This window comes from Pan troglodytes, chromosome 17 (assembly GCF_028858775.2).
Source record: "Pan troglodytes isolate AG18354 chromosome 17, NHGRI_mPanTro3-v2.0_pri, whole genome shotgun sequence".
NCBI lineage: Eukaryota > Metazoa > Chordata > Mammalia > Primates > Hominidae > Pan > Pan troglodytes.
Genome location: NC_072415.2, coordinates 71,838,822 through 71,866,175, shown reverse-complemented (window position 1 = coordinate 71,866,175; position 27,354 = coordinate 71,838,822). Strand labels below are relative to the sequence as shown.

General features: G+C 40.5%; 2 protein-coding genes across 10 annotated transcripts in view; one reads left to right on the top strand and one right to left on the bottom strand.

The window, feature by feature from the left end:
- The window catches only part of RNF152 (ring finger protein 152), an 84,437-nt gene extending 74,718 nt beyond the window's left edge, over window positions 1–9,719 (top strand). For 7 of the 9 annotated variants that reach the window (XR_008540744.2, XR_001711381.3, XR_010151961.1 and 4 more), the window contains one exon: window positions 1,174–1,310. Coding sequence is in view for 2 of the 9 variants with exons in the window: in XM_523948.7 (XP_523948.1) it covers window positions 1,309–1,920 (612 nt within the window). In the remaining 7 variants the exon portion in view is untranslated. Of the gene's footprint in view, window positions 1–1,173 lie in introns of all 9 variants that reach the window. The other 2 variants (XM_523948.7, XM_001143948.6) reach the window with 1 other exon arrangement.
- On the bottom strand, window positions 9,368–26,555 carry LOC101056901 (uncharacterized). Its single transcript, NM_001280262.1, is given in 3 exon segments — window positions 9,368–11,194; window positions 24,113–24,274; window positions 26,525–26,555. A coding segment is annotated over 1 exon segment (309 nt). The 5' UTR covers window positions 9,706–11,194; window positions 24,113–24,274; window positions 26,525–26,555; the 3' UTR covers window positions 9,368–9,396.
- Between the last annotated feature and the right edge of the window lie 799 nt (window positions 26,556–27,354).

Here is a 27,354-nt window from a genome sequence, read left to right as displayed (position 1 = left end):
CCAGGATGCTAACACTTTTTTTTTTTTTTACAATGAGGAATGCTTGCCAGACTTCCCTGACAACCTTTAACTATAGAATATTTGATTTCAATTAGTGAATTAATGGTTCAGTCATCTCTCTATCTGAGGGCATTCGTTCCAGGACCCCCATGTATACCAAAACCTGCGAATACTCAAGGCCCACAGTTGGTGCTATAAAACCCAAGAATATGAAAAGATGGCCCTCGGTATGCAGGGGCTTTGCATCCTGAGAACGCTGTATTTTTGATGTCATTTGGTCGCAGATGCAGAACCCACTCATAGAAAGGGCTGACCATATCTATTCAAAAAATTCATACTTAAGTGGATCCATGTGGTTCAAACCTGTGTTGCTCATGGGTCAATCGTACTTGCTTTTAGTTGTGTTACTTGGTACAAGCCTAAGTAGTAATGAAACAAAAATAACTGACTGGAAAATGTCAGTGATGCCTTTGCGATGAGTGTGCCTTTGTGATCCACACTGCCTGAAGCTTCACTGCTGCTTTTGGTTTTGTTGCTGTTTGGGGTTTTTTGTTTTGTTCTCTTCAAATGATTTGTTGGGAAAGATGAAAGATGCTTTCGTGTGCTTCTTCTGCAGTGTCACTTTACTTCTCTGTGAAGAGGAACAATCCTAACCCATATGTGTAAACTGAGCGAGCTAGTTATAGGAAGTACCTAGGTTTGTGAAGTTGCCTAAATCTTGCAATTAAGACTTACAAGTGGGTAAGTAGAGTCAGGGAAAAAGGTCAGAGGATCTAAGGAGAGAAATTTACTTCTAGGAAATGCTATGAACTTATTGGAAGCAGGAAAGTTTCTCTAGTATATTTTAGAAGGATGACCCAGAGCTTGCTTAAATGTACAAAACAGAAACAAAAGACACCCTCTTTATGAAATACAGATGCATCGTCTACAACTATTGGAGTTGTTCATTTTTTTAGAAATGAACAAAGTATTTGCCATGACATGCTCTCTGAGACAACTTTCATTCGCCTTTCACTGGGCGTTATGGGAATCCTGTAGTCTCAAGAGTGGTAAATTTTTAGGCTTTTGGCCCAGTGTCAAGACTTTTGAGCAATGGTATAAATCCATTAGATATGTTGACATCTCAACTTCTTTGAAATAATTAAGATTGTTTGCATTATTTGTCTCTCTCAGAAATGAACACACCTGCGAGTACTGGATGCCTGTGAGCTCGCCATTACCTGCACTGCAAAGACACAGGGCAGTGGCCTCTGAGAAGCAGCTCCTTCCCCTTCACCTTGGCCTTGCCCTTCCTGCTCACGGTCCACCATGGAGACGCTGTCCCAGGACTCTCTGCTGGAATGTCAGATCTGTTTCAATTACTACAGCCCCCGGCGCAGGCCCAAGTTGCTGGACTGCAAGCACACCTGCTGTTCAGTGTGCCTCCAGCAGATGAGGACCAGCCAGAAGGATGTGCGGTGCCCCTGGTGCCGCGGTGTCACCAAGCTGCCCCCTGGCTTCTCCGTGTCGCAGCTCCCGGACGACCCGGAGGTCCTGGCTGTCATCGCCATTCCACACACTTCCGAACACACCCCGGTCTTCATCAAACTTCCCAGCAATGGGTGCTACATGCTGCCCCTGCCCATCTCCAAGGAGCGTGCGCTGCTGCCCGGAGACATGGGCTGCCGCCTGCTGCCCGGGAGCCAGCAGAAGTCCGTCACTGTGGTGACCATCCCTGCTGAACAGCAGCCTCTGCAAGGTGGGGCTCCCCAGGAGGCGGTGGAGGAGGAGCAGGACAGGCGGGGTGTGGTGAAAAGCTCCACCTGGTCGGGGGTGTGCACTGTCATCTTGGTGGCTTGCGTCTTGGTCTTCCTCCTCGGCATCGTGCTTCACAACATGTCTTGCATTTCTAAGCGCTTCACTGTGATATCCTGTGGCTGAAGAGGGCTGCAGGGAAGTCTCTTGTGGGTGCCAACTTAGGGGTTGAGCAGGTTGATGATGAGATCCCAGTGAGAAGATGGGGGGCAACACTGACCATTTGGTGCTGAGCGCTGGCCTCTGGGTTGCCTCTTGATTACCCCAAGACAGACACAAAGGGCAGAAGGTGCGGTCTCAACAAGATACCAGGTGAATTGTTCTGAGTGTTGATGGCAACAGCTTGGAAGATGATTGCATGCATCCTCATAATCATGTATTCAATGGACTGTAATTTATGATTTTTCAAAATCATGTTACAAGACAGACATATTCTACTTAGACGTTAAACTGTACAAGTGCGTACAATGTGACCTTCTCTAAATGCGGTAGATTCAAACAAAGATGCTCTGTAGACAAGCAGAATTAAACCTGCGAATCCGTGTAAAAATTCAGTGAAGACATGCACTGCTGGCTTCTTTATTTTTTTTTCTTTTTATTGAAACCCAGTCTTCATTTAGTTGCTAAGGCTTTTAATACATTTTGAATGGCACCAAAACAAAATAAGTCAAAATGGACAGTCATTTTATTTGGAGGAAATATTTGAACAAGTGTCTCCAATGTGTTGTGTTTTGTCATGAACCTTCATTTTCTTCACTTGTAATTAGAGCTCGCTACGTGTTTATGGAACTGAAAGCTCAACAGGGGAGCAATAAACCGAGAAATCATGAGAAATGTCTAATCCCACGGGAAACCTGTATGCCGATTTTCCTCAAGCCATCTCACAAAATAAGAATTTCAAATGTAAATATTGTGTATTTGTGTGTGTATGTGTGTGTGTCTAATTTGATTTACCTCAGGTGTTTGAGTCTTTGCTGAAGAATCCTGGGATGAAGACTTCATTGGGCATGAATGAGTCAAGTCTCTGAAGCGGTGGCCACTTCTTGGACATCTTGACCCAGCGAGTAGTCTCCTACACATCACCTGCAACACTCGCTCCTCTTCTGTGTATTTAAGTCCTGCATTTTGTAAGAGGCAAATGGAGAGTAACAGAAGAGTGTCTTTTCTCCTGGTTTTGGAGTCTTGCACTGGCCATGAGTGTTGTGACTGATGGTCAACGCAGGCGGGCATTTTAATAGATGGCCTGTGATTCTTTTTTGAAAGATGCTCTTCCACAAGAGTTAAGCCAGTTAGAATTCCTGTTTCCTCTTGTTGATGTGAGAGAAGATCTCCTGTATTTTAACACGTTTTTACCAAGAAAGGTGGCAAGGTAAACTAACAGCTCAAATTCCCAATATAAGTGGACCAGTTCCTCATAAACTGTCAAATGTTCTTAAATGTGTAATGATCCATAGATGCTCATGAGGAAAGATCTGCTAGAAGTACGTGATAAATTCCCATCCCTGGGTGCATGTGCATTCAGAAATAGCTGTGAGCTTTACAGTTCTCATCTAACTTCTTTTATGGAATTCATGAAGCAAGTGGTATGTGACAAGGACTCCACTTATAAATATAACTGTTTTTATGTTCCACTGAATCCCTGAAAATGGTGAGGAGGGTGGGGGGAAGTGAAGGAAAGACAAGCAGGGCTAATTCCGAAAAGCAAGGCTAGAAAATAGCCCTGTGAGGTCAAGACAATTTAATTTATTTACATGCTACCTGTTATCTTCAAGCAGCACAAAATATGCATATAAAAGTGATGAATTAATGTGAAATAAAACAAAAATATAATGGCTAGAATACAAAGCTAATACTGCTAATTGGCATGAGAATTCAACATAAAATTGTGAGCTCTGATTTTTCAAATTTGTCATAAAACCTTTAGGAAATGTATTTGAAAGCTGAAAATAGAAATTAGGTTAAAATGCCATTTTATTGTGTAAGCTCTTGGGCATTATACAACAAATAATCTAGGATTTATTTGGTATTAATAATTTAGGTATCATATTAGCTGAATACTATCCTCTATTACATAACATAATATACTGTTGGGTTAGTGTCCATTTCTCAAACTCTCCCAGGCTGCCGTAATGCATGTCTGACCTAATTTCTATTTCTCTTGGAGGAAAATACACACACACACACACACACACACCCCCACACACACCACAGAAGTGTTGCATTAAGAATGCTACATTTCGAATAGACTTTGCCCTTGCAATTTTAAGCTATGCCATATTCAGATTAATTTTGTGAGTGACATCTGCATATGTTTCTGTACAGTATGAAATGACTGACCCTGTAGTATAGTATGTGATAGAGTTCTACTTGTTAAAGTAGGTTAGATATAGACACTAATGTGTGTGATGATAGTGTCCTGTGTTTCTTAGTGCAAATCTGTAGAGTAAAAATGTCCATAGAACTTTTACTTAAAAACAATCCCATGCTAGAGTTGCCATTAAGCAGTGCAAAATTAATCGGCTGTATGGTAGATTCTTGACCTTAAATTTAACAATAACAACCAAAATCAGATTTTTTTTGTGAGTCTTACTGACCTAAGAAACATTGTTTAAATTGTTTAAATGGATCTGATTGCAGTTATTTGTGTACCTGTTTGTTGGGGTGTGCATTCTTGTGTGTGTGTGTGTGTGTGAGAGAGAGAGAGAGAGAGAGAGAGAGAGAATCTCAGTCTCCCAGATAGAATTTTATAGGCTTAATGATGTTTTAATGTTGCTTGGCATCCCATTGCTCTGGCGTCTTCTGGCATTTACCAATGACCCTTAACAAACACATCTACCCATGTGACCAAAGTCCACTGACACAAGAGGCCAGGATTCATACTTGCACATTAATGAAAAGTCACAACTGGAAAGCACAGAAAGAGCTGAAAGCAGCCTCCGGTGGCTTCATTTTGTAGATGAGTCCGTTTTGTAATTCTGCAGAAAAGGGGGAATATGAACTTTGCACTGCAGTGTCTTCTTGCTCCATCCTAGGTCTGTCTATATCTCTATCTGGCTATGATCCTTTCTAGGGTTGATGAATACCCTTTACTGAGTCAACTATTGCTTTAAAGAATTTTTTTTGTAGGTTTATGTACTCATTTTAGTTAGCATCTACCTCTCTGGGAAAATGAAAGGAGGGTTGACTTAGGGATGAGTATAGATGTTGAAAGACAACTATCAAACCATGTGGTTTGAATTTTTAAAATTGTAAAACATTGGTGTCCAAACCTCCCACCCCACTTGTATGTAAAGGACAGTGAGTGTTGTATAAATAGTAAACTATAAGAAGCATGAATTTTCATCTTTATTAATGATCTTGAAATAAGGAAGAGAATGCTTAATATGTTAAGTAGAGCCAAGAATGCTACTAAGAAGCATTGTCTTTGGAAAAATTTTGTATAATGACTTGGGGCATAAGTTGTGATGAAAAGGCAACTTGGTTTTTGGTTCCAGTCATACTTAATGATCAGAAAGCTCTAAGATGTTTTCTTTAAAAACAGAATTAAGTTTAATTTTTTGCATGGCTTACAGATTGGGTCCCTTGAAGGTTAAACCATGTGATGGTATAACCTGTGAGATCTTCTAGATTGGCACTGTTCAGTAGGGCTTTCTGTGATGATGGAAATGCTCGAAAACCTGTGCCATCTGGTATGGTAGCCACCAGGCACATTGACTTTTAGGCAGTTAAAATGGGGTTACTACAAGGGAAGAACTGGATTTCAAATTTTATTTAATTTTAATTAGCTTAAATTTAAATAGCCCTATGTGTCTAGTGGCTGCCATATTGAACGACGCAGTTCTGGGTGATAGCGCTTGGGGATCCAGCATCAAGGTATTAATGGAGTAACAGTGAGGCTAAGGTGAGAGTTTGTGGGCTAGTGACATGCAGTTGGCAAAAGGCAAAACATTCCTTTCTGGGCTTAAAAAGTATGTGATCTCAAGTATGACAGTAAAAATTCATTGTTGCCCTTTGGAACTGTTGCTTATAGATTTTAGGCCAAGGAATGATCAGTGAAGCTTAAAGAATGCTTTATTAAGCCCCTTTTCTGGGATCATTAGCTGCATGTTAACCTATTGTCCAAAAATAGTAGTTAGACAGTACCTGTAAAACGTTTGACTTGCAAGCTATGCATGATCTGTACTGTGAAATTGTGTCTAGGGTCTTGTGGCCAAAAAGTAAATGTTACAGGAAAAAAAAAAAAGCCTAATGAAATCCCTGTTCACTTCCAGTATCTTATCCAAACTTCATTGCTGTATTAGTAAGGTGCAAATATAAGAGCAAGCATGTTTTGCAGTGTTCAGACTGGTTTTGTTTGCCCTTGAAGTTGGCCAGCTTGTCGTCGTATTTGGTGTGGGCATATGTGGGCATCATTTTTCAGATGCCAAACTAAAATGTAGGTACTATTTTTAGAATGAGATTTGACATTGTTTTAATGTCTTTCTTTTTTAAGCAAAAATTTCAGTTATCCCTGAAAGAGTTGAAGATTTGAAGCTTTGCACAAAAGCACTTTTTTTTAACAGTAAAAAATACTGCCCATGAAATTTAAAGACTTGAAGTTTACTAAAGCTACAATAATTATTTTTTAGCTAAATAAAAGGAAGCAGAAAATTCAGTTTGAGATATATTTCCTATAAAGACCAGATTCTTACTGATAATCTGGTATTTATTCCAGTCTAGATTTTTTTGATTTTAAGAGTTCCCATCCCTTTATTTGAAAACTTATGTTGTTTCAAAATTGGTTAGTCTGCTTTTCATTGTTTTCCAAATGGAATATATACAAAATACATTTACTTCATTTTAGCAGAAATGGGTTGATTTTTTTTTCTAGAACTCATCAATGTGCAAGACTTTCCTTCTTAGCTTGCCTTTAAAAATCATTTAATTTTTTTTTTTTGCCAAGATAGTAATCTTTCTTTAGCCTTAATAGGAAGATAGAAGTTCAAAAGTTATCTGTGCAAAAGGAGTGATACACAAAAGACTTCAATTTCTATCTTTTCTCAGAAAAGTGATGCTGCCCACCAGTCAGCATTTTGTTTCCACATAAGAAGTGTCAGGTAGTCAGTCTGTCATCCCTGACTTAGATAGAGAAGCTGTTCCTTGACATTTCCATCATTCTCAGTAAATTGTCACCTACAAGGTAATTCTTACCAAAACAGAAACTATTGAGAAGAATAAGATAGTCAAGATAATTCAGTAGCTGTTTTGAAAGTAGTAGTCTATTTAAAAAGCAATGATGTTCAGTTGCTGGATTTTGTTCAACATGAGACATTTATTTATTTATTTATTTATTTATTTATGAGATGGAGTTTTGCTCTTGTTGCCCAGGCCAGAGTGCAATGGCATGATCTCAGTTCACTGCAACCTCCGCCTTCCAGGTTCAAGCTATTCTCCTGCCTCAGCCTCCTGAGTAGCTGGGATTATAGGCATGCGCCACCATGCCCAGCTAATTTTGTATTTTTAAAAGTAGAGACGGGGTTTCTCCATGTTGGTCAGGCTGGTCTCCAACTCTGACTTCAGGCGATCCACCCACCTCGGCCTCCCAAAGTTCTGGGATTACAGGCATGGGCCACTGCACCCAGCCAACATGAAACACTTCTAAAAGATAAGTGGAAATTCAAGCCGTTGATTTTTCTGACACAACTGACTTACTACACACACACACACACACACACCACGATTTAGCTGTAATTGGAGTTAAAAATCAGTAAAAAACTGTTATTAGTCATGTTTTCCAATTTGTGAGTTATACAATATTGGATTAGATGCTAATTTCTTAACTGTTGCTATGGGCTGCATACATTATGTCAAACTAACTACCTTTGGGAGTGTCTATATAAACACTTGAAACTTTTCAAATATATGAAGAGGTAGGTTCTACTGTATACATTTTATTGGAAAGCCATTGATCATTGAAGAACATAAGCAGGTGGGGCATTTAATTTCTTCCAAATACCTTATTTTTTGGATCTGCTCAAGTGGTTAGGACGAGTGCACCATTATTCCCGAATCCCTGCAATTTGGTTCCCATTTTTCTGCACAAATTTTCTTGCTCAGTCGAGCCAATGACTTTTTTTTTTTTCTTTTTTTCAGGATTCACTGCCTGGGGTATCCCACTGTATATATCTCACCTATGATGTAGTGGTGCTTGAAATACTCATCTCATAGCTAGATTTTATTATTCTAATCTAAGTTTTTTATATTATTCATACTATGATATTTTTAGGGACAATCAGTAATATTTGGGGCAGAGTACTGAGGGACCTCTTGAAGTCTGCAACAGCATGCATTTTCTTTGTTTTCGTGGGAGTGCTTCCCTGTAGCTGTCTTTGTTCTAGAACACTGCTCTAAATTTATTTCCATGGGATGTAGGGCTAGTATCCCATGTGAAAGTCTTCTGATTTCTCCTTGGGGTGTGAGTTATTGGGTTATTCTAACAGGAGTTTTCCAAAGGGATGGCCCATTTTTAATTCAACATTTGCTTTTTGAAAATCCAGAAGTAGACAGTTGGATATAATAGTGGTGGAAGAGCATGGGCTGTAAGCAGAAGGAAATAGAGATGACAAATGCCTCTTAAAGGGGATCTAGTTGATACCTCTGTTAAATAGTGGGAGAACACAGTAGCTGGTACCTTACACTGTGCTTTAGGAAAATCCTATGAGGATTTCATTTACAAATCCTCATAGGATTTTCTGGGTTGAGGGACAACCCAACTATTAAGTAGAGGGAGAGGGAGAGGGAAAGGGAGACGTGAAGCACTGGGTCTATGTGAGGGGACAGGCAGATATACCCACAGAGGGAGAAAATACTTAATAAAGGAAGCGTATAGCTGCAAAACAAGACATATAGGAGCTGAAGGCCAGATATGGCAGAAACCAGCTGGAGAAAGAAGCACAGGACAACTAGGACAACTTAGTCAAGCACAATCTGTCATTCCAATACGGACTACCAAGTTCAATTCAGGATGCTTTAGCTGAAGACATGTGGGGTAATGTGCTCAGCTCATGAGGGTCCAAGGAGGCCCCATTTTCCCTATCACCCTATCCTATGCTCATGGTTTGGATTGTTAGCACACTAGGCAATTTCAGAGTCTGCTCTAGAGTTGGTTGCCACGTCAGTGCAGACAGACTCTAGAATCCTCTTAACCATGGAATGCAAGGCCTGTTCCTGTGGATCTATCCTGACTTGAGTATGTCAGTACTGTTGGGAAAATGAGTTCAAGAATATTTCAGTTTATATATCCTGGTTGCCGTCATATATTTTTTCATTTCACCACTTGTTTGTGTTTGCCTCACTCAACAGTCATGGGTGTAGAAGCTGGTTTCAGTTTGGGGCTGTTACAAACTCCCAACATAAGCCATGTAGCTGCAACCCAGGGTTCCTCCCACCCTACGGCTTCAGCGGTGGGTTCCCTGGCCCTCTTGATAACAAATACTCCAGTCTAATGGCTATATTAATGCTGCTCAGAGGCTATTAACTCAAATCCTTGATGTGTTTCATTTACAATTATGTGGATTATTTATTTTAGGAGCTTTTTTTTTTTTTTTTTTTTTTTTTTTTTTTTTAAGGGCCAAATAGCCCTACAGATAAATGAGCTGCTGGGCTGTGTAGAAAATATTGTCCAAATGTTGCCAAATATTGACTTCGTAAAGGGGATATCAAGCTGCTGTTTATAAATCTGAATGTCTTAAAAGCATTCTTGCTTGCTCTCTCTGTTATAGATGGTGTCTTAGCCAGTCCTGAGTTTTCCAATGAACCCAATTTTAATATATGGTATTTTTGTATGCCAAACTGGTGTCTTGTCCTTTGTATATGTGGTAATGTTGATTTTATGACTACTGTAAAAACACATTTGCTATGATTAAAGTTCATAAAATGATTTCAAATAGACTCACGTATTGGTTTTTTCCCCCCTCCTAACCCCAGGAAAAGAAAAAAAATTGGCTGAGATTTTCATCATCAGTTATTCTAAGGATTTTAGTAGACTTGGGTGATAAAGCAGTAAGAAGATCCTGAGCCAAGGATTTTAAGTGGAGGTGACTTTCAAGTAGCTCCTCCGAGAGGCCAAAGAACACATCTTTAATGAGTAAGCCCAAGCTTGTCTTTGCAACTTGGGTTTTCATGGCTTCTGGTGGCCCTTCCTTTATCCTCCACTGTTTAGAAATTGTGCTGCATGCCCCAGGTCCCAGGTGAATCATATACAGAACAACTTGTTGCACCATATACAGAACAACTTCATGCAGCCCCTGTGAAGTGGGGTAGAGTGACTTGGCCTCTTGGCCCTGAGCCTGGAAAGGTGTCCTTCAATTAATGTTCTCATGAATAGGGTATTTTGGAGAGACTTTTTTGATAAAAAGCATTCTGTCTTTTGATAACTGGATCATATCAATGAATTTCAATTTAGTTTAGCAGGTAGCCTACTCCTAATTAAGGGCTATCAATGACCTGATATGCATGGGTGCAGGTGTAAGCATGCTCTGGCTTTCTGGGAAATTATAAAGTAATCCCCACAGTTTTAAAAGTGAGATGTGGCCAGGCACAGTGGCTCATGCCTGTAATCCCAGCTTTTTGGAAGGCCAAGGCTAGAGGATCACTTGAGGCCAGGAGTTTGAGAGCAGCCTGGGCAACATAGTGGGACCCCTGTCTCTACAAAAATTAATGAGGAAATTAGCCAGGCATGGTGGTGCACACCTGTAGTCCTAGTTTAATCATGAGGCTGAGCCTGGAAGTCACTTGAGCCTAGGAGTTTGAGGCTACAGTGAGCCTGATTGCGCCACTGCACTCCAGCCTGGGTGACATAGTGAGACCTTGTCTCCTAAATAAATAAGAGACATTATTGTGATTCAATACCCACTTCTTATACCAAAAAAGCAAGGAGTATTGTATTAGTCTGTATTTTTAAATGTGCAAAATTTATTTGGCATATTTAAACTTTTCTGATCTGTGAATTTCCCTGGTTTCAAGTAGCATGGGGCAGAGGTGGGTGGGTGGGTAGGAATTTCTTTGTTAGAGTTGGTTACTCATGCTTGAACCTCTCTATCAGCTACAGAAGGACTTGATTGGAAGAAGGCAGAGAGGCATTTAAGGAAGGCATTTAGATACCCTGACTTCTCCAGGTCTTAACTCCTTCATGCCAGGAGCCAATGGTATCTATAGTCTTATGTTATCAAGACTCACCTGTAGACTTGATGGGGACACAGCGAAGGAAAGGGGGTCTTGGGAAAGCCCTATAGGTGCATCTTGCCTGGGAATAGACACACTGGCAACCTCTTCAGATGACACTACTGGTGGTGGCACAGGTTTTATGCCTCTGGATGTGGGCCTGGAAGGAGAGGAAGAGGCCATGCCAGCTCCAGGATCCCTGCAGAGGAGGAATGTGTGTGAGTAGCTGAAGATCAGGCAGAGGGATATGAAGGTGCAGAGAGAGAGGGTAACCAGGTCTGGCATTCACTGCATGCCATCCTCACCCTCAGGCCTTCCACAAACAAAGCCCTCCAACACTCCGCCAAACTTCCTGAAATGAAAGCCCGTCTACCTGCCAATACATTATTTTTCTTAATGCTTTTGTTTTCAGAGATAATTCTTGGAAGAGAAACCCATTTTCAGTGTACACAATATAGCACTAGGCTGCGTAAATGGCAGGGGAGAAGGGGAAGGATTTCTAGAATCAAGACTGAATCTCTGCTTTTCTTTTTATAGATTTGAAAACTTTTGCACAATTTTACTTGACTCATATAATGACACAGCTGTAATTGGATTCAGTCTCTCTCACTCCCCAAAACTACTGCTCCTTGAATCCCCTCTTTACACTATTGTGTTGGCAAACGCCTATTTGTTTTTATTATTTGCAAGAGTAAGTGAATGTACAGACGTGCGTGGGGATGTGTGTGTATACACATGCATATGTGAACATTTCATGGACTCTTGGCATAGGTTTTTTTCAAGGTTAAGAGGGTGAAGATCTTTAAAGAGGGGTCAGGAAAACACTCTGGTTTGGGATTACTTCTTCTTCTTTTTTTTTTTTTTTTTTGAGATGGAGTTTCACTCTTGTTGTCCAGGCTGGAGTGCAATGGTGCAATCTCGGCTGACTGCAACTTCCGCCTCCTGGGTTCAAGTGATTCTCCTGACTCAGCCTCCCAAGTAGCTGGGATTACAGGCATGCACCACCACACATGGCTAATTTTGTATTTTTTTTAGTAGGGTGGGGGTTTCTCCATGTTCGTCAGGCTGGTCTCAAACTCCTGACGTCAGGTGATCCGCCCATCTTGGCCTCCCAAAGTGCTGGGATTGCAGGCGTGAGCCACTGCACCCAGCCAAGAAAGGATTATTTCTATGGAATCATGAGGAAAATTAGGGAGAAGGAAAGCCCCTTCAACCTTTTGTTACTTCACTGAGGGTTTCCGTGATGGCCAGTCACTATGGCTGCTGAGATGAGCAAGGTGGGAACAGTCCCTGACCATGTAGGGGAGAAAGAGAAACTTCTTTTCTCACCCATCACAAGGTTTATGGCTGACACCCATTAACAAGAGAAATGCATAACACATTTATTTAATATAAGTTTTATGTGACATGGGAGCCTTCAGAAATAAGACCCAAAGACTGAGAAGAAATTATTTTTATGGACAGTCATGCAGAAGTATAATTGGAGGACAAAAGGATCTGATCTTATGGTAATAAACTGGGGGTTGGGAGGAACTTAGTAGGACCTGTTTGTTCAGATTCCTCCTGGCATCCCTGCATGCCATTTCTTTTCTCTGGTTATAGGGTGACACATCTGTCACATGGGGATCTTCAGGGGAGAAAGGAGGAAGAAGATCAGAGAGTGAGCTTCCTAGGTTTTAAGGTCTGCTTCAGAGAAGAAGGGGCAGGTGGAATTCTAGTTTCTATGGCCCAGTTCAAGAGAAAGAGGGTGGAGAAGGTCAGAGAGACCTTCCTGCTTTTGAAGCTTTCTCAATTTCCTTCAGCTTAAAATACTCAGTATGCCAAGGTGCCACACATTGCGGTATCATGTTCTGAACCCTGACTTCACGTGGACCTTAGAGTCTTGTAGGAAAGACAGGCATTGGTAATAAACAACGTCCAGGTCCAGTGCAGAGGTGCAGGGGATTTGAATGCATGTAACAAGGAAGACAGATGGAAGGCTTGCCTGATGGGTTTGGGGTAGGAGCAGAGTCAGAAAAGGCGTTTTGGAAAAAGTGGCTTCTAGGATAAGAGCTAAGGGATGAATTGGGATCAGTGAGGAACATTTCTGGAAACACACTCAAGAAGGGATCACAAGAGAAAAAGGAGGCATAGGGCATGGAGACTTCTCTCTAGGGTAAGTTGACTTCTCTTGTTAGCCTCCCTGCTGTTTGTACATTGTCTTGTGCCAATTACACTGCAACTGATGATGTTTCAGTGTGACATCCCAGTCCCCAGGAAGATCCATTGCGATGGTCTGTATGTTGTGTCCCCCTCCAAATTCATTTGTTGAAATGCTAAACCCCAAGATAATGTTATTAGAAGGTGAGGCCTTTGGTGAGGTGATTAGGTCATGAGGGTAGGGCTCTCATGAATGGGACTGATGACCTTATTAAAGGGACCTAAGGGAGCTGCTTTGCCCCTTCCACCATGTGAACACACAGCTAGACGTCACCATGTGTGAACCAGGAAATGGGCCTTCACCAGACACCACATCTCTCAGCACTTTGATCTTGGACTTCCCAGCTGCCAGAACCATGAGAAATAAATTTTTGCTTATAAGTCACCCAGTTTATAGTATTTTGTTATAGCAGCCCAAACAGACTAAGATACCCAAAGAAGAGCATTTTACAAAAGCACAACTATAGGGTTGATTTTATAGGTAGATATTTTTCATAAGACATAATTACATGTGAAACTGGCTCTGCAATGGACATTTACTTCATCATGTTCATATAACATGTAATTATTTTCTTCTGCCTATGCTCTGTGCAGAAGAAAACAATGCGTAGAATCTTTTATTCCAATATTTGTGCCACTAGTTTCTGAATTAGACAGATTCAGACTCCAATATTGCTGACACAGGCTGCAAATAAACCTCTGTCTAAGGTATAGTCTTGAAAAGGGCATTTTCCAAGCTGTGTTTTGAGATATTATTAACAGTAGGTATTTTATGAAAAATGTTTTGTGATTAAATAAGCTGGGAAAATACTAGGTTAAACAGGTTTGTTTTTTTTTTAATTGCATAACTTTTCAGAGCCTTTAATATGTAGATTAGTCAGGGTTCTTTAGAGAAACAGAACCAATTGTGTGTATTGGGGGTGGGGGTGGGGAAGGGGAGAAAGAGAGATTTTAAGGAGTTGGCTCACATGATTGTGGATTGTGGCAAGTCTAAAATCTGCAGGGTAGGTCATCAAGCTGGAGACCCAGGGAAAAAATAATGCTGCAGCTTGAGCCCGAAGGCAGCCTGTTGGAAGAATTACCCTTGGGGGTAATTACCTACCCTTGGGGTAGGTCAGTCTTTTTTCTCTTAAGGTCGTCAATTGATTGCATGAGGCCCACACACATAATGGAGGGCAGTCTGCTTTACTCAAAGTCTACTGATTTAAATGTTAATCGTATCTAAAAAATGTCTTCACAGCAACATTCAGAAAGGTGTTTAACCAAATATTTTAGTATTATGGTCTAACCAAATTGACACATAAAACTAACCATCACAATATGCTAAGGGGCCCTGGAAATCTCTAAAATGGGAACATAATATGTATCACTTTCTCCCAATTTATTTCAGTAAAGAATCCATCATTTGCAGAATGTCTGTTGATGTCTAGCAGAACACAGTTGGGGGAATACTGGCCTTGAGTGATAATTCACTATTTTGACTTACTCCTTTCGTTTCTGGTTTGAAGTGATAATCAAAGGCTGGCCCAAAGCAAACCAACCAACCAGCCTATAAATTAAGTGCTCATATTTACATAAGAAGATTGAACTATTAGCTCATGGTTTGTTTTTTATTTTAAAACAATATCATGTAAACATAAAATAACCCAATACTTATATTAGATTTACCTTGATGGTATATTGTAAGTAATTCGCAAGCTAAAATGTACTGCACACATTACCAATGAAATTTTCTCACATGAGCAAATTATGGGGGAAATATGTATACATCTGCTTTAGCAATAAGGGTATGGATGAATCATACTTAAATGCAGTGCATACATATCAGAGTCTAGTTTTAGAAAATTATAGCCTAAAAATTTATAAATATTCATTACTACATATTGTGGGGTTAAAAATAACCCACAACAAACTAAACTGATAATGATGAGCAAAACCAACAATAATTTGCTATTAAGCAAGAAGAACAGCAATTAAGAAAAACATGATCAATTCAAGACAGTACTGATAATAAGTATCCTTCCCACAAATTGTAGGAATTTCAACTATTTGCACATGCAGTAGGAGCCTAGCAATGTTGGGAAAATATTGAATTAGCAAAATACAGAATTGGAGCAATTGCTAAACTCTCTAAGCTCTGAAAAGCACTCATTTGGTTCAAAAACTGCAAAATTTAGCAAATCATCTGTAGGCAGTTATTAATGAGTTGATCTCATGCAAGCATTTAAGAAGTTTTGGGATTGGTGGGCAACCTGTTAATAAAACCTGTTGGCCCTCCCAAGTGGGCAGAGGGCCATGCATTGAGAACCACTCCCTAGATTAGGCAAACAAAAACAGGAATTTATGAACATGGGCAATACATATAAATGAGAAACAAAGCAATTTTCCATTTCATAAAACATCATTTTAATAGAAATACAATTTCATGGAATAAAATCAATAGTTATAATATTTACTTTCAAATATGCTCAGGATATAGTCAAGACAAGAACTATCCATGTTCTATAAATTTCTATCAGTTTTTATGTACTTTAAACACATGAGATCCCAATGTGCATTGGTTAAGTTTCCTATTAAATTATACCCCCTGCCCCAACCATTTAGGACAAATCACACCTTCTTTCTAGCTTTATGTCAGACAACCAAGAAACTGTCTACTTTTTTAAAATCCCATATTGTTGCCTCATCACCCACATTTGGAAAGGTAAACTTCATTCCTATGTAAAATGTTTGTACCTCCTTAAGTTTCAGTCCAGCTTCTCCAGTCCTTCACAAAGAAGATATTGATAGTTTTGTATATTTATATGGAAATGGTTATTAATTTTACAATGACTTCTGTTTATGTAAGTGATGTTTTGCTTATAAAATATAGGATGGACTAAATAGTAAATTTTGCAGAGAAGCAGAATTAGTGAATGTGGGGTGAAATGGGGAAGACTTCCTATGAGGTATTTTGAAGTCGGCACCACTGGCAGCACAGAGCCCACTGCTCCTGCCTGGAATGTCACTGATAGACTTCATCTATCCATTCTTGCCACTCACCACTGCATCCCACGGCACCTAGGAGAGTAATAGCTGCTCAGTAAATATTTGCTGGATGAATGAGTGTCTAAGTCATATTGTCTGCTGAGACAATTTAGTAACATTAGGCTTCAGATGCACCAACGGTTTTGGAATATTCGGCGTGGTTGGGTCTCTTTTCTTGGCAGATCTCATCATTTTCTGCACTTAGAGTCTTGCAATTGCTGTGGGGAATAGTTCGCTTTCTCTTTCCCGCCCATCAAACCCATTTTAATGAGCTGTTTCTGTTCGGCTGTCTTCCTGAAATAAAATCATTTCCTCTTCCTCAAAATGTTCATGCTCAAGGCTGACTGGCTTGGCAACTGGGTTGTTAATCAGAATTAACTAATGTCAAGGCTCTATCTGCCCTGTTACTTTGACCATCTACAGATGCTGTGCATTTTCCCCATAGTCCATTAATTTGAATACATGATTACACTCCATTCTGTTGTATCAATGATGGTGCTTGCTTGGTACGGGTTTAAGAGGCAGGGGGCAGGGCTGGGGTGAGGCAGGCAAGGCGCCTAGGGTGGAACATTTTAGGGGGCTCTCACTCCTTCGGGGGTTTCCCTTGCCTCACCCCATCCTGGCACTGGGAGGGGAAAGATTTGAGTGTGTGTGAGCATGTGTTAGTCTTGACTGTAACTAGATCAAAAGCAAGATCAGATATATATCACTGGTTTTCCCAACAGTTGGCAAAGCAGTCTTCTCTGCATAGTCTTCTCTACATAGTAGGTGCTCAGTAAATACGGCATTATGCCAAAGCGTAAAATAATCCAAATTACAAGGTGATACTTTATCTTCCCAGTGAGAAGACCTAACAAACAAAGCAAAATATGATTTAGGCCAGCTTGAAGATGTAAACTTTTGTAGATGTAGTTGTGAAATGTTCACTTTAAATATAATTCACCTTCATTGTACAACAGGTTTTAAATCTTATGTTTTTCTATTTGCCTTTTTAAAATACCAATTATATCAGGTGACCTGTATAAGGATCTAAACCTAGCAGTTTCTGGCCTGGCGTGGTGCCTCACACCTGTGATCCTAGCACTTTGGGAGGCCAAGGCAGGCCGATCACCTGAGGTCAGGAATTCGAGACCAGCCTGGCCAACATGGCGAAACCGCATCTCCACTAAAAATACAAAAATTAGCTGGGCATGGTGGTGGGTGCTTGTAATCTCAGCTATTCAGGAGGCTGAGGCAGGAGAAACACTTGAACCTGGAAGGCGGAGGTTGTAGTGAGCTGAGATGGCACCACTGCACGCCAGCCTGGGTGACAGAATGAGACTCTGTCTCAAAAAATAAAAATAAATAAAGTAAAATAAAGCTAGCAGTTTCCTCATATTACAATCAGGATAGTAATAGTAGCTGATTTAGAGGGTTGTTGTGAAGATTAAAACAATTAAGGCAAATAAAAGACTTAGGACAGTTCCTGGCATATTGGGAGGTCTCAGCAAAGCATTGCTACGTGTGTGTGCGCTCACACGTGTAGGTGTTTCTAGCCCATGTGTCTAACCCAGGGAGAACTTTGTTGTTCAAAGCATCTGAACCTCATACTAGAAAGGGCAATGACGATGTAAATGAGGGCTACCTCTTCCTTTCTGAGGGCGAGATCTTGAGGGAAAACAACCTTCCTTTTTCTCTGGGAATACACAGTATTTATCAAGTAACCAACTGACTCTACTTGAGAAGACCTGCATTCAAATCTCAATGGGAGGTTCTAGAGAGATAAGCTGAATTGAGGCTGAGGAAAAGGCAGTTGGGAGACAAAGCCCCCAAAATAACAATGACGGATTCTCTGTGCACATATGACTTCCTTGAATTTTTCATGCCTTTGGAGAGCTTTTCCCCCCTTTTCTTACTTTTTCCTCAAATAAAGAGCCTGTTTCTCATTTCATTACCATCTCCACTTTACTCTTCAAGACTGTGTGATTTTAGATACATCTAATTCAACTGGATTTATTTGAGAAGCTTAGGAACTAATTTATTTATTCCATTGATTCTTACAGTTTGCCCACTACCCAGGGATTCTGGGCACATATAAATGATCTGCTTGAGACTGGCAAACAAGAACTGGTGATAGATGAAGAGTAAGCAAACAGTCTAAAAACATTAGTCAAAAGGGCTCTTCCCTTCTAGAAATGCTTGGTTAAGCAAGTTGGTCTTATAGTTTTCTTGGATCTGGGCATTTTAGGCTCACACTGCTTGTCTTTTTACTGACATGCACAAGAGAAGTGTTGCTAAGCCCCAGGGTAAGAGAGGAGTAATCAGAGAGGAGCCTTATGGGGCAGAGTGAGGGCAACGGGAGGCCAAGGGCACCTGCCACCCGCCTTGCAAAGGCCTGGGCTCTTACCCTGGAGGGCTATTTGTTTTGTGATTCAATAAGGGAAAGGCTCTGGGGCAGATGATCATGTGTCCTCCAAAGGTCTCTAGTAGTTTCAACCTGGATTCAAGGAGAAAAAGGGAAAGACGCTAGTCCACACTAAAGAGAGGCCAGGAAGGGACAAAACTCTTCCCTTGTTGAAGGGAACCAGAGTTGAAGATCATCTGAAGATTCCCATTTGGGAGAAAAGCACTAATATTGAAACAATAGAAAGAAAACCAGGATGCTGTTGTTGGTCCTCCTTTTAAGTCTTTCCTGGGCTGAGGAGACCCTGGGGATACCACGCTGTTCCTGTCACTTGCTGTCAGTCTCCGAGCAAGCCACCTAGCTCTCTGGACCTCCCTTTTCTTGTATGAAAGATGACAAGGTCACCCTGCAGTAGAAGTTTTCAAAGGATGTTCCCTGAGAGCCCTAGGAGCCACCAGGGAATGACTAGGGAAGGCTGTAGCCACTCCAACCAATCCAGCATACATTTTGTCTGGGAAAAGGAGTTCTGCTGGAAAAAGGAAATGTGAAAATCACTCCTCTTGGTGATTTCTAAGGTGCTTTCCAGTTCTACTATGCTTTTTCTCTAGCCAGTCTTTTCCCACAAATTTGGTTAACTAGTTTGGATCCAAATGTGGATTTGGGCAGCTTCTCTCAAAGGGATTCTGGAAACAAACTGCCAACATATCCTTCTTTAAGTTCATTCCCTCTACCAGGTGGGTCAAAGGCCTTTTGTTTTCTTCACAGTCAAAGTTCGACGGAATAAAGCGGCTGATTTTTAAAAAGCCAGCCTCAGAACAATGAGGCTTTGAATGGGCCTCTCAGCCCAAAGTGCTCTCTAAATGGAAAATATTATTACAGCAGGACTAATCCCTTTTTATAGCAATAAACGCAGACCCAGTCATGTAAATACATTGGCAGAATCAGCCAGATTTAACTCTGAATAGAAAATGTTTTTCAACAAGTAGGTCTGGGAGCAACAAATAAATGATGTGCTTAGCAAGAGGGGGAAGATGTGACCTTGGCCTTTTGAATGCACTCATATTTGAGATGCAGGAGAATGGAGACACCAAACAAAATTAGTGTATATTAATGTGCCGAACAACAGCGCACTTCTCATGATGTCAGAGAAGCCTAAAGGCAAATTAAGCCTAAATAGGTCACCAGATGCATTTTGGTTTTCTTAGTGACGGAGACAGATCTTCACAGCCCTATTAGCCTTTCCATCTAAAGCAGAAATTTTACCCAGGCAGCAGAGAGGAGGTAAAGGCATCCTGTCAAGCACCTCATAAATCCTCATTCACTGTGCCAGAGTCATGTGTCTGTGCAAGTGGATTCACTGTTTATTTAAAAAGCAAACCAGAGGCACTCCTGCATTTCTTCCCCTTTGCCAGGCCATTTGTGTCTAGATCAATAACTCTGAGACTCCTACAGTCTGCTAAAACTTTCAACTTTCTTTAAAATTTTTCATTCTCATGACTGATAGCATATTGTTGAGCAAACTTTTATTTTCTGGGGATGCATAAGTAGGAAAATTATGGGGAGGGGAGATTTGTTTGTTTTTCTGACACAGGGTCTTGCTCTGACACCCGGGCTGGAGTGCAGTGGTGCAAACACAGCTCATCAATCCATGGGCTCCAGTAATCCTCCCACCTCAGCCTCCTGAGTAGCTGGGACTACAGGTGTGTGCCACCACACCTGGCTAATTTTTTTATTTTTTGTAGAGACAAAGTCTCACTGTGTGTGTTGACCAGACTGTTCTCAAACTCCTGACCACGAATGATCCTCCTGCCTTGGCCTTCCATTGTGCTGGGATTACAGGTGTGAGCTCCACCACACCTGGCCAGGAAATTGTTTTGAGCTGATAATTCCATGGTGTGATGGTGGAAGGAAACCTGGACCACAGTAAGCAGATTTGGGTCTAACTCATACTTTTCAGTTTGCTATCTGTATTAACCTTGGGAAAAATGAGTTCATCCCTCTGAACCTCAGTTTCTTCATCTGCAAAATGGGGATGATAAAACCCATTCTTCTTGCCTGACATAATTACTCTGGCATCAAGAAATATAATGAAGCTTGCAAAAATGCTTCAAAAAGCTGAAAAGTATAACATATATTAATGAAATGCTTCCCTTAACAGTGAGTGCTCATTAAATGCCTGTTAAATGAATGACTATAAAGACTAATAAAAGAAACACTGTATTTGTTCATTTTTCTTTTATTTCTTTATGGCCGCTGCCCTGATTTAGATGTTCATCAGGAATTTCCAATCTCCTCCTGACTAACGGCCCTGTCTTCTGCTCTGTCTCTACCACCGACTCTTTACTAAAGCTGTGCGTTCCTTCAAAGACCACAGATCTCAGAGCATGCCCTTCTCCTCATTAAACCCTTTTCTGGCTCCCTGTCATCAATAAGACCAGGGTCCAGGTAGCTTAGCATAACAACACCCAGGTTCCTTATGAAACTCCTCCTACCTACATACCCCTCCAGTCTATTTCTAAGCTCCAGCAGTGTTAAACTATTTTAAATGTTCCCTGGATGCATTTGTCCATATGCTGTTTCTCCCTGCCTGTCTGACTGGGAAACTCTCTTTCAATTTTCAAAATCCAGCACAGATGTCATATGCACCAGGAAGCTTTCTTGACCCTACAAGAGAGACCTCAGCTGTCCCTCCTCTGTGGTTCCCTGGTACGTTAAGGATTTGTATTCTTCTGTTTATCATCTTAGCATTCATTGGCTTATGTGTCTCTGTCCACTACTAGATTGTGATCTGCCTGTAAAGAGGGATAGGATCTTACTTACACATTTTTTCCTTCTGTCCACACCACCTTGTTTAGTCCTTGGCTATCAGAAAAGTTGATGCTCTCAGGGGCCATTGAAAGGCAAGTCAGGATTTCTGCACCTACATTGAATGGCTGCAGCTTGTTCTGCTTGGATTCCTTTTTGTTTGTTTGTTTGGTTTTGTTTTTTTTTGAGACAAGGTCTGACTCTGTTGCCAAGGCTGGAGTGCAGTGGTGCAAACATGGCTCATCACAGCCTCGACCCCTGGGCTCAAGTGATCCTCCTGCCTCAGCCTCATGAGTAGCTGGGATCATAGGCCCCCACCACCATGCCTAGATAATTTTTAGATTTTTTGTAGAGACAGAGTCTCACTATGTTGCACAGGCTGGTCTCAAACTCAGAGGTTCAAGTGATCCTCCCACCTCGGCCTCCCAAAGTGTTGGGATTACAGGTGTGGGCCACCACACCAGGCTGGATTCTTCCTTCCCAACCTTCCTTCTTCTGTTCCTCCCTGCCTCTTTTCCTTCTTTCTTTCCAAATATTTTTGTCAACTTCCCTACTGAGAGTTGTCCCTGTGAGCCTGCTGTGTAGTGTCCTCTGTTTCCAACTTTCAGTATGAAGGCTGAAGATGAGGCCACTGTATGTCTTATGGGGAAATGTGCCTGGACTTGGGTAGCTCTTATCCTTACCATTAATAATCCTTTATCAATCATCAGTCTCTGGTTAGCAAATTGTCTGGATTAACTAATAAGGACTAATTTAAATAAATTATATAGAGTACTGAAATATACTTACATATTTATAAAGATCAATTGTTCTCTATCCTATAACCAGTCCCCGAAATGGAATGAAATTACTATAAGTTTTCTGAATAAATGCATGCTACCGTGTACATGTATATGCATCTTATGTATGACATTGGCTATTAGAATTATTATTATCCTGGTTTTTCAGATGAGGGTGCTAAGTCACAAAAAGGTTAAATAACTTTCCTAGGGCCTTATAGGTAGCTAATGGTGGCAAGGTTAAAATCCAAGCTGTCTGAAAACCATAGATTTGGATAAATCAATATCCTTTCCTTTTCAGAGAATTAAAGCTTTGAACGATGTATAATTAGGCCATTTTAATGCCAAAAGCATTATTCCTTTTGTATGTATTTACAACTAAAATAGAGAAAATGGTGAAGGAAATATGGGAGAAAAGAACAATATTTTTTAGAAGTGGGATACATGCTACAACATGGATGACCTTGAAAACATGCTGAGTGAAATAGGCGAGGCACAGAAGGACAAATATTGAATGATTACCCTTCTATGATGTTTCTAGTGTAGGCAAATTCGTAGAGATAGAAAGTAGAATAGAGGTTACCAGGGACTAGGGGAGGGGAAATAGGAAGTTATTGTGTAGTGGGTACCAAGTTTTTGTTTGGAATGATGAAAAAGTTCTGGAAATTGATGGTAGTGATGGTTGCACAACACTGTGAATGCACTTAAAGCCGCTGACTTGGCACTAACTCTCAAAAATGGAGAAATATTATTTCTATTTTTCCACAATAAAAAAAATGAAAATAGGCCGAGCGCAGTGGCTCACGCCTGTAATCCCAGCACTTTCGGAGGTTGACACGGGTGGATCACCTGAGGTCAGGAGTTTGAGACCAGCCTGGCCAACATGGTAAAACCCCATTTCTACTAAAAATACAAAAATTAGCCGGGTGTGGTGGCATATGCCTGTAATCCCAGCTATTCCAGAGGCTGAGGTGGGAGAATAGCTAGAACCTGGGAGGCAGAGGTTGCAGTGAGCTGAGATTGTGCCACTGCACTCCAGGCTGGGCGACACAGCGAGACTCCATCTCAAAAAAAAAAAAAGTTAAGATAAAAAGCAAATGAGGAGGAATGCTAGCAGTTTTGTAAGACCAAAGCTTCCTCCTGAGGCAGCCAAAGAGGTGGGAAGCGTAATAGAGACTCTGACACTTGCTCTCAGCAAACAGAGTTCAATTAGTCAGGGCAAGGCCTTTTTCACCAGCTCTTACCAGTGCACCAGAGGCTCAGAACAATTACTGTTGACAGCAAAATCATGTGGCAGGGAGAAAAATAAGTTTCCTCTTTAAAATTAGGGAATTATCCAGAGTAAATGCACTGTGTCTATATCAGGGTAACCGGGGTTAAATATATTCTGCATACACTAAAACTGAAGTCATTTGAAATGCAAAGTGTTGTGTGAGAGGAAAAGCTGCTCATTTAGCTGACCTGGGTCAGAGCTGCAAAGCGGTAGTCCCATCCAGCCAGAAACTGTGTTTTATTTGACCTACAAACATGTTTCTCTTAGTTGCCAATATTTTAAAATCTGGCTATTTCTTACAAATATCTGGATTTCTAACTTTTCTTGAAAAATCAGAAGATGTGTGTTATCAGTATCATAGAGTGGGTAGTGGTTCTTCCCCATATTCCCTGGACGTGCAGAATTAATATTTCTATCCTATACTTAGTCTCATTCATTTATGTTCTCTGGTTGGCCTCTGCGGCCATTTGAGTTCCCCATATCAGATTTAAGTCTAACCTTTCCATTTTTGTTTTAATACATTTTTTGTAGAGATGGAGTTCTCACTTTGCTGCTCAGGCTGGTCTCGAACTCCTGGCCTCAAGCAATCCTCCTGCCTTGGCCTCCCAAAGTGTTAGGATTACAAGCATGAGCCCCTGCGCCTGGCCTTACCTTTCCTTTATCTCACCTCCTTAGTAAAACTTTTCCGTCTTTCAACTTCCTTCCTTGGTATCTCTTCATTCCTGTAGTAGTTATTATGTCTATACCACTTGGTTCTTATCACATATTATTTTTTATAATGTAATGTAGGCATGCCAGAAAGTTCCATATTTTCTAAAAAAGAAAATTTAATTATTTTGCCTCACTCTCTATTTCTGTTTCTGAAGACATAGTCAACGAATATATCTGTCTCATGACCCCAGCTAGATTGTAAGACCCTCAAGTGCATAGACCATACCTTAAGATGTTGTGGGTTTTTTTGTTTTTTTTTGTTTTGTTTTGTTTTGCACAAGCATAGATTGAGCTGTTGTCAATAATAAATCAATAGGTTTGGGATTGTCTTTAAGAACAAAGATGACTCATGAGTGCAGACTGGCTAGATTATCAATGGCTAGAGCATAGATGAAGAAATGGACTTCGTCTCTCGGGAAGTCAAGGCATTTTCCATATCCGATGGCATTAAATTATCATGTCTCATCCTTTTGCCAATCCTTGTCCTTGTTTAAAGGGCAGAAAGTGTGATGGACTCATGCAAATTCATCCTTCAGTCCTGGGGGAGGAATTCATGGCTTCTGGATTGGCTTGATTATTTTTGCACAAGGAGGCTTTTCCTAAGATGATAAAGGCATTTTTACCAAAAGAAGATAGCAGCTGTGTAAGTTCATGCTATAGCATTTTCAGTGAATCAATGTTTAATTATGATTATAACTGTAACTGATAATGACTTATGTGTTAAGAAGAATGGTGGCTCGGAGATGAAGAAGGGAGGCTATGACAAACAGAAATTTTAAGACAGGGTAAATGAGGTTTATTGTTATTGAGAAGTCACAGTAATTTATATTAATAGGAAAAACATTCTTGAAATTTAAAGAAAAAATGTGAAACTAAATAAAATGTTGCAAAAATTGAGTTTCAATGTCTTGACCCTGTGTAGTTTAATACTTTCTAGTAAAGTCAAATACAGGAAGTCCTTGCTTTGCATGGCCCCAATTAGTGTGATTTTGAATAAATTTTTTTTTCACTTAAAATGTGTTTTAGTCCTCATGTGCGGAAGGCACTGTGGGGAGTGAGACAAGATGGGATTATGGTATAAATTTTGCCCCCAAAGGAAGGAATTTTAGAATGAAGAAAGGAGATGGGGAATATACAAAGGGACTATAATACAAGTTAAATATGATTTTCTTTAATGATAAGAATTAAAATTTACTGTCAGCTACTTGCCAGGCTCTAAGCTAAATACTTTCCACGATTTAACTTATTTAACTTTCACAACCACTGGGTACCTCCTTTTTCAAAACAAACAAACATAAGATGTGACTTAAAGATGGTAAATGATTTGTCCAAGGTAACACAGCTAGAAACTGTGCTGCTAACCGTTGTGCCCTGTTGACTTGTCTAAATCTGATAAATATCACGACAGAGGTGTAACTGGAAGGCAAGAGTCTGCTTCTACTTAGGAGAAGGCAAATGAAGGGAGGCTTCTTGGAGGAAGTGGCCTCACTAGTGGCATTTGACTCTAATTTTACTGTATGCAGAATTACTTGGATTCAGGGAGAGGACATTCAAAGAGGTCTTAGTATAAACAGAGGCAGGGTGTTAAAAAAAAAACTTAAGAATACAATTAAGGAGGACAAGAAGTTTGTGCTTGTCTGGAATTGGAGGACAAAAAAAGGTACAAATAAGCTGAGAAGGAAAAATTGGGATAAGATCACACAAGAAGGCTTAAATGCCAGGCAAAAGAGTTTGAACTTTGTTAAAATCAAGCAATAGTAGCTATTGAAACTTTGGAACAGAGAGGTGGAAGGAGGAAAGGCTGTGTCTTGCAAGGAATACACTGGCCAACTATGTGAAGGGTGGATTAGATCAGGACAGTCTGGTCAGACAGACCAATTAGGAGCCCTGAAAAGTGCAGTGGCAGTGAAATGGAAAGGCATGAAATGAGAGGCAGAATGGATGGCATTTGTGATGACTGTGGCAGGGGAGGGTCCGGGAAGAGGGAGGGAGGAATAAAAGATAACTCAACCTGGTGAAAAATCTAGATAATTCATTATTTTCTTCCAATTTACACTTTGTTTCCACTTTAACATTTATCTTTGATCCCCAGACAGAAGTCAAATCAGAATTTTGTTGCAGACTTCTTTTGTGAGATTCAGTGAATGCCAATGGAACAAAGCTCCTTAAATTATGAGCTGTAAAGCTTCATATCTCTTTTCCCAATGAAAATCTCATTAGCTTACCATTTGAAAAGGAGCATATTCAAATCTGACTTTGTTTGGCTTGTACGATTTGATCCCCTTAAAGTGATAGTTTTTTAGGAGTGTGGCAGGTAGCCTGAAATTTCAATTAGATAAGCTGGAGGTTTACCTGTTGGAAGAGAGAGAGATTATCTTCCTGTTGCTAGGTGATGGGTCTCTGAAGCAATAGCTCAGTCTTAAAGGAACAGGGCTGTTTTTAAGTTCCTTTTCTTTTGAAAACAAACATCAATTTAAAACTAACCCCAAATGCTCTGCTTGAGTTGTACACGGAATAAGACAGCCTGCCTGCTGTAGATCCACCAAACCTTCCGTTCACCCCAAATTTTCATGGACAAGCATCCTTTACTGTAACTATAGGGGATGGGCAACAGTGATAATGACTAGGATTAATGCTGGGAGCCGTCTTTATTGCTTTGTGTGCATTGTGGCTTCCTAATTTTATGATACAGGTACTATTTTTCTTCCCCTTAACGATAGTGTGACAGTTAATTTTATGTGTTGACTTGGCTAGACTATGGTACCCAGTTGTTTTGTCAAATGCAGTCTAGATATCACTGAGAAGGTATTTTGTGGATGTGATTGACATTTAAATCAGTACACTTTGAGTAAAGCAAATTACTGTCCATCATGTGAGTGGGCCTCATCCATCCAGTTGAATTGAATCTTAAGAGCAAAGATTGAGGTTCCTTGAGGAAGCAGAAACTTTCCTCAATACTGTAACATACAAACCCTGCCTTGAGTTTCTAGCATGCTGCCCTGTGGAACTCAAACTCAAGACTTGCAACATCAACTCTTATCCTCACTTCTCACCTGCTAGACTGTCCTGCAGATTTCAGACTTGCCAAATCCCACAACTGTGTGAGCCAATTTCTTAAAAGACATCAATCTCTCTTTCTCTCTTTGTCTCTTTTTTTTCTCTCTAGAGCTATCTGTATCTCT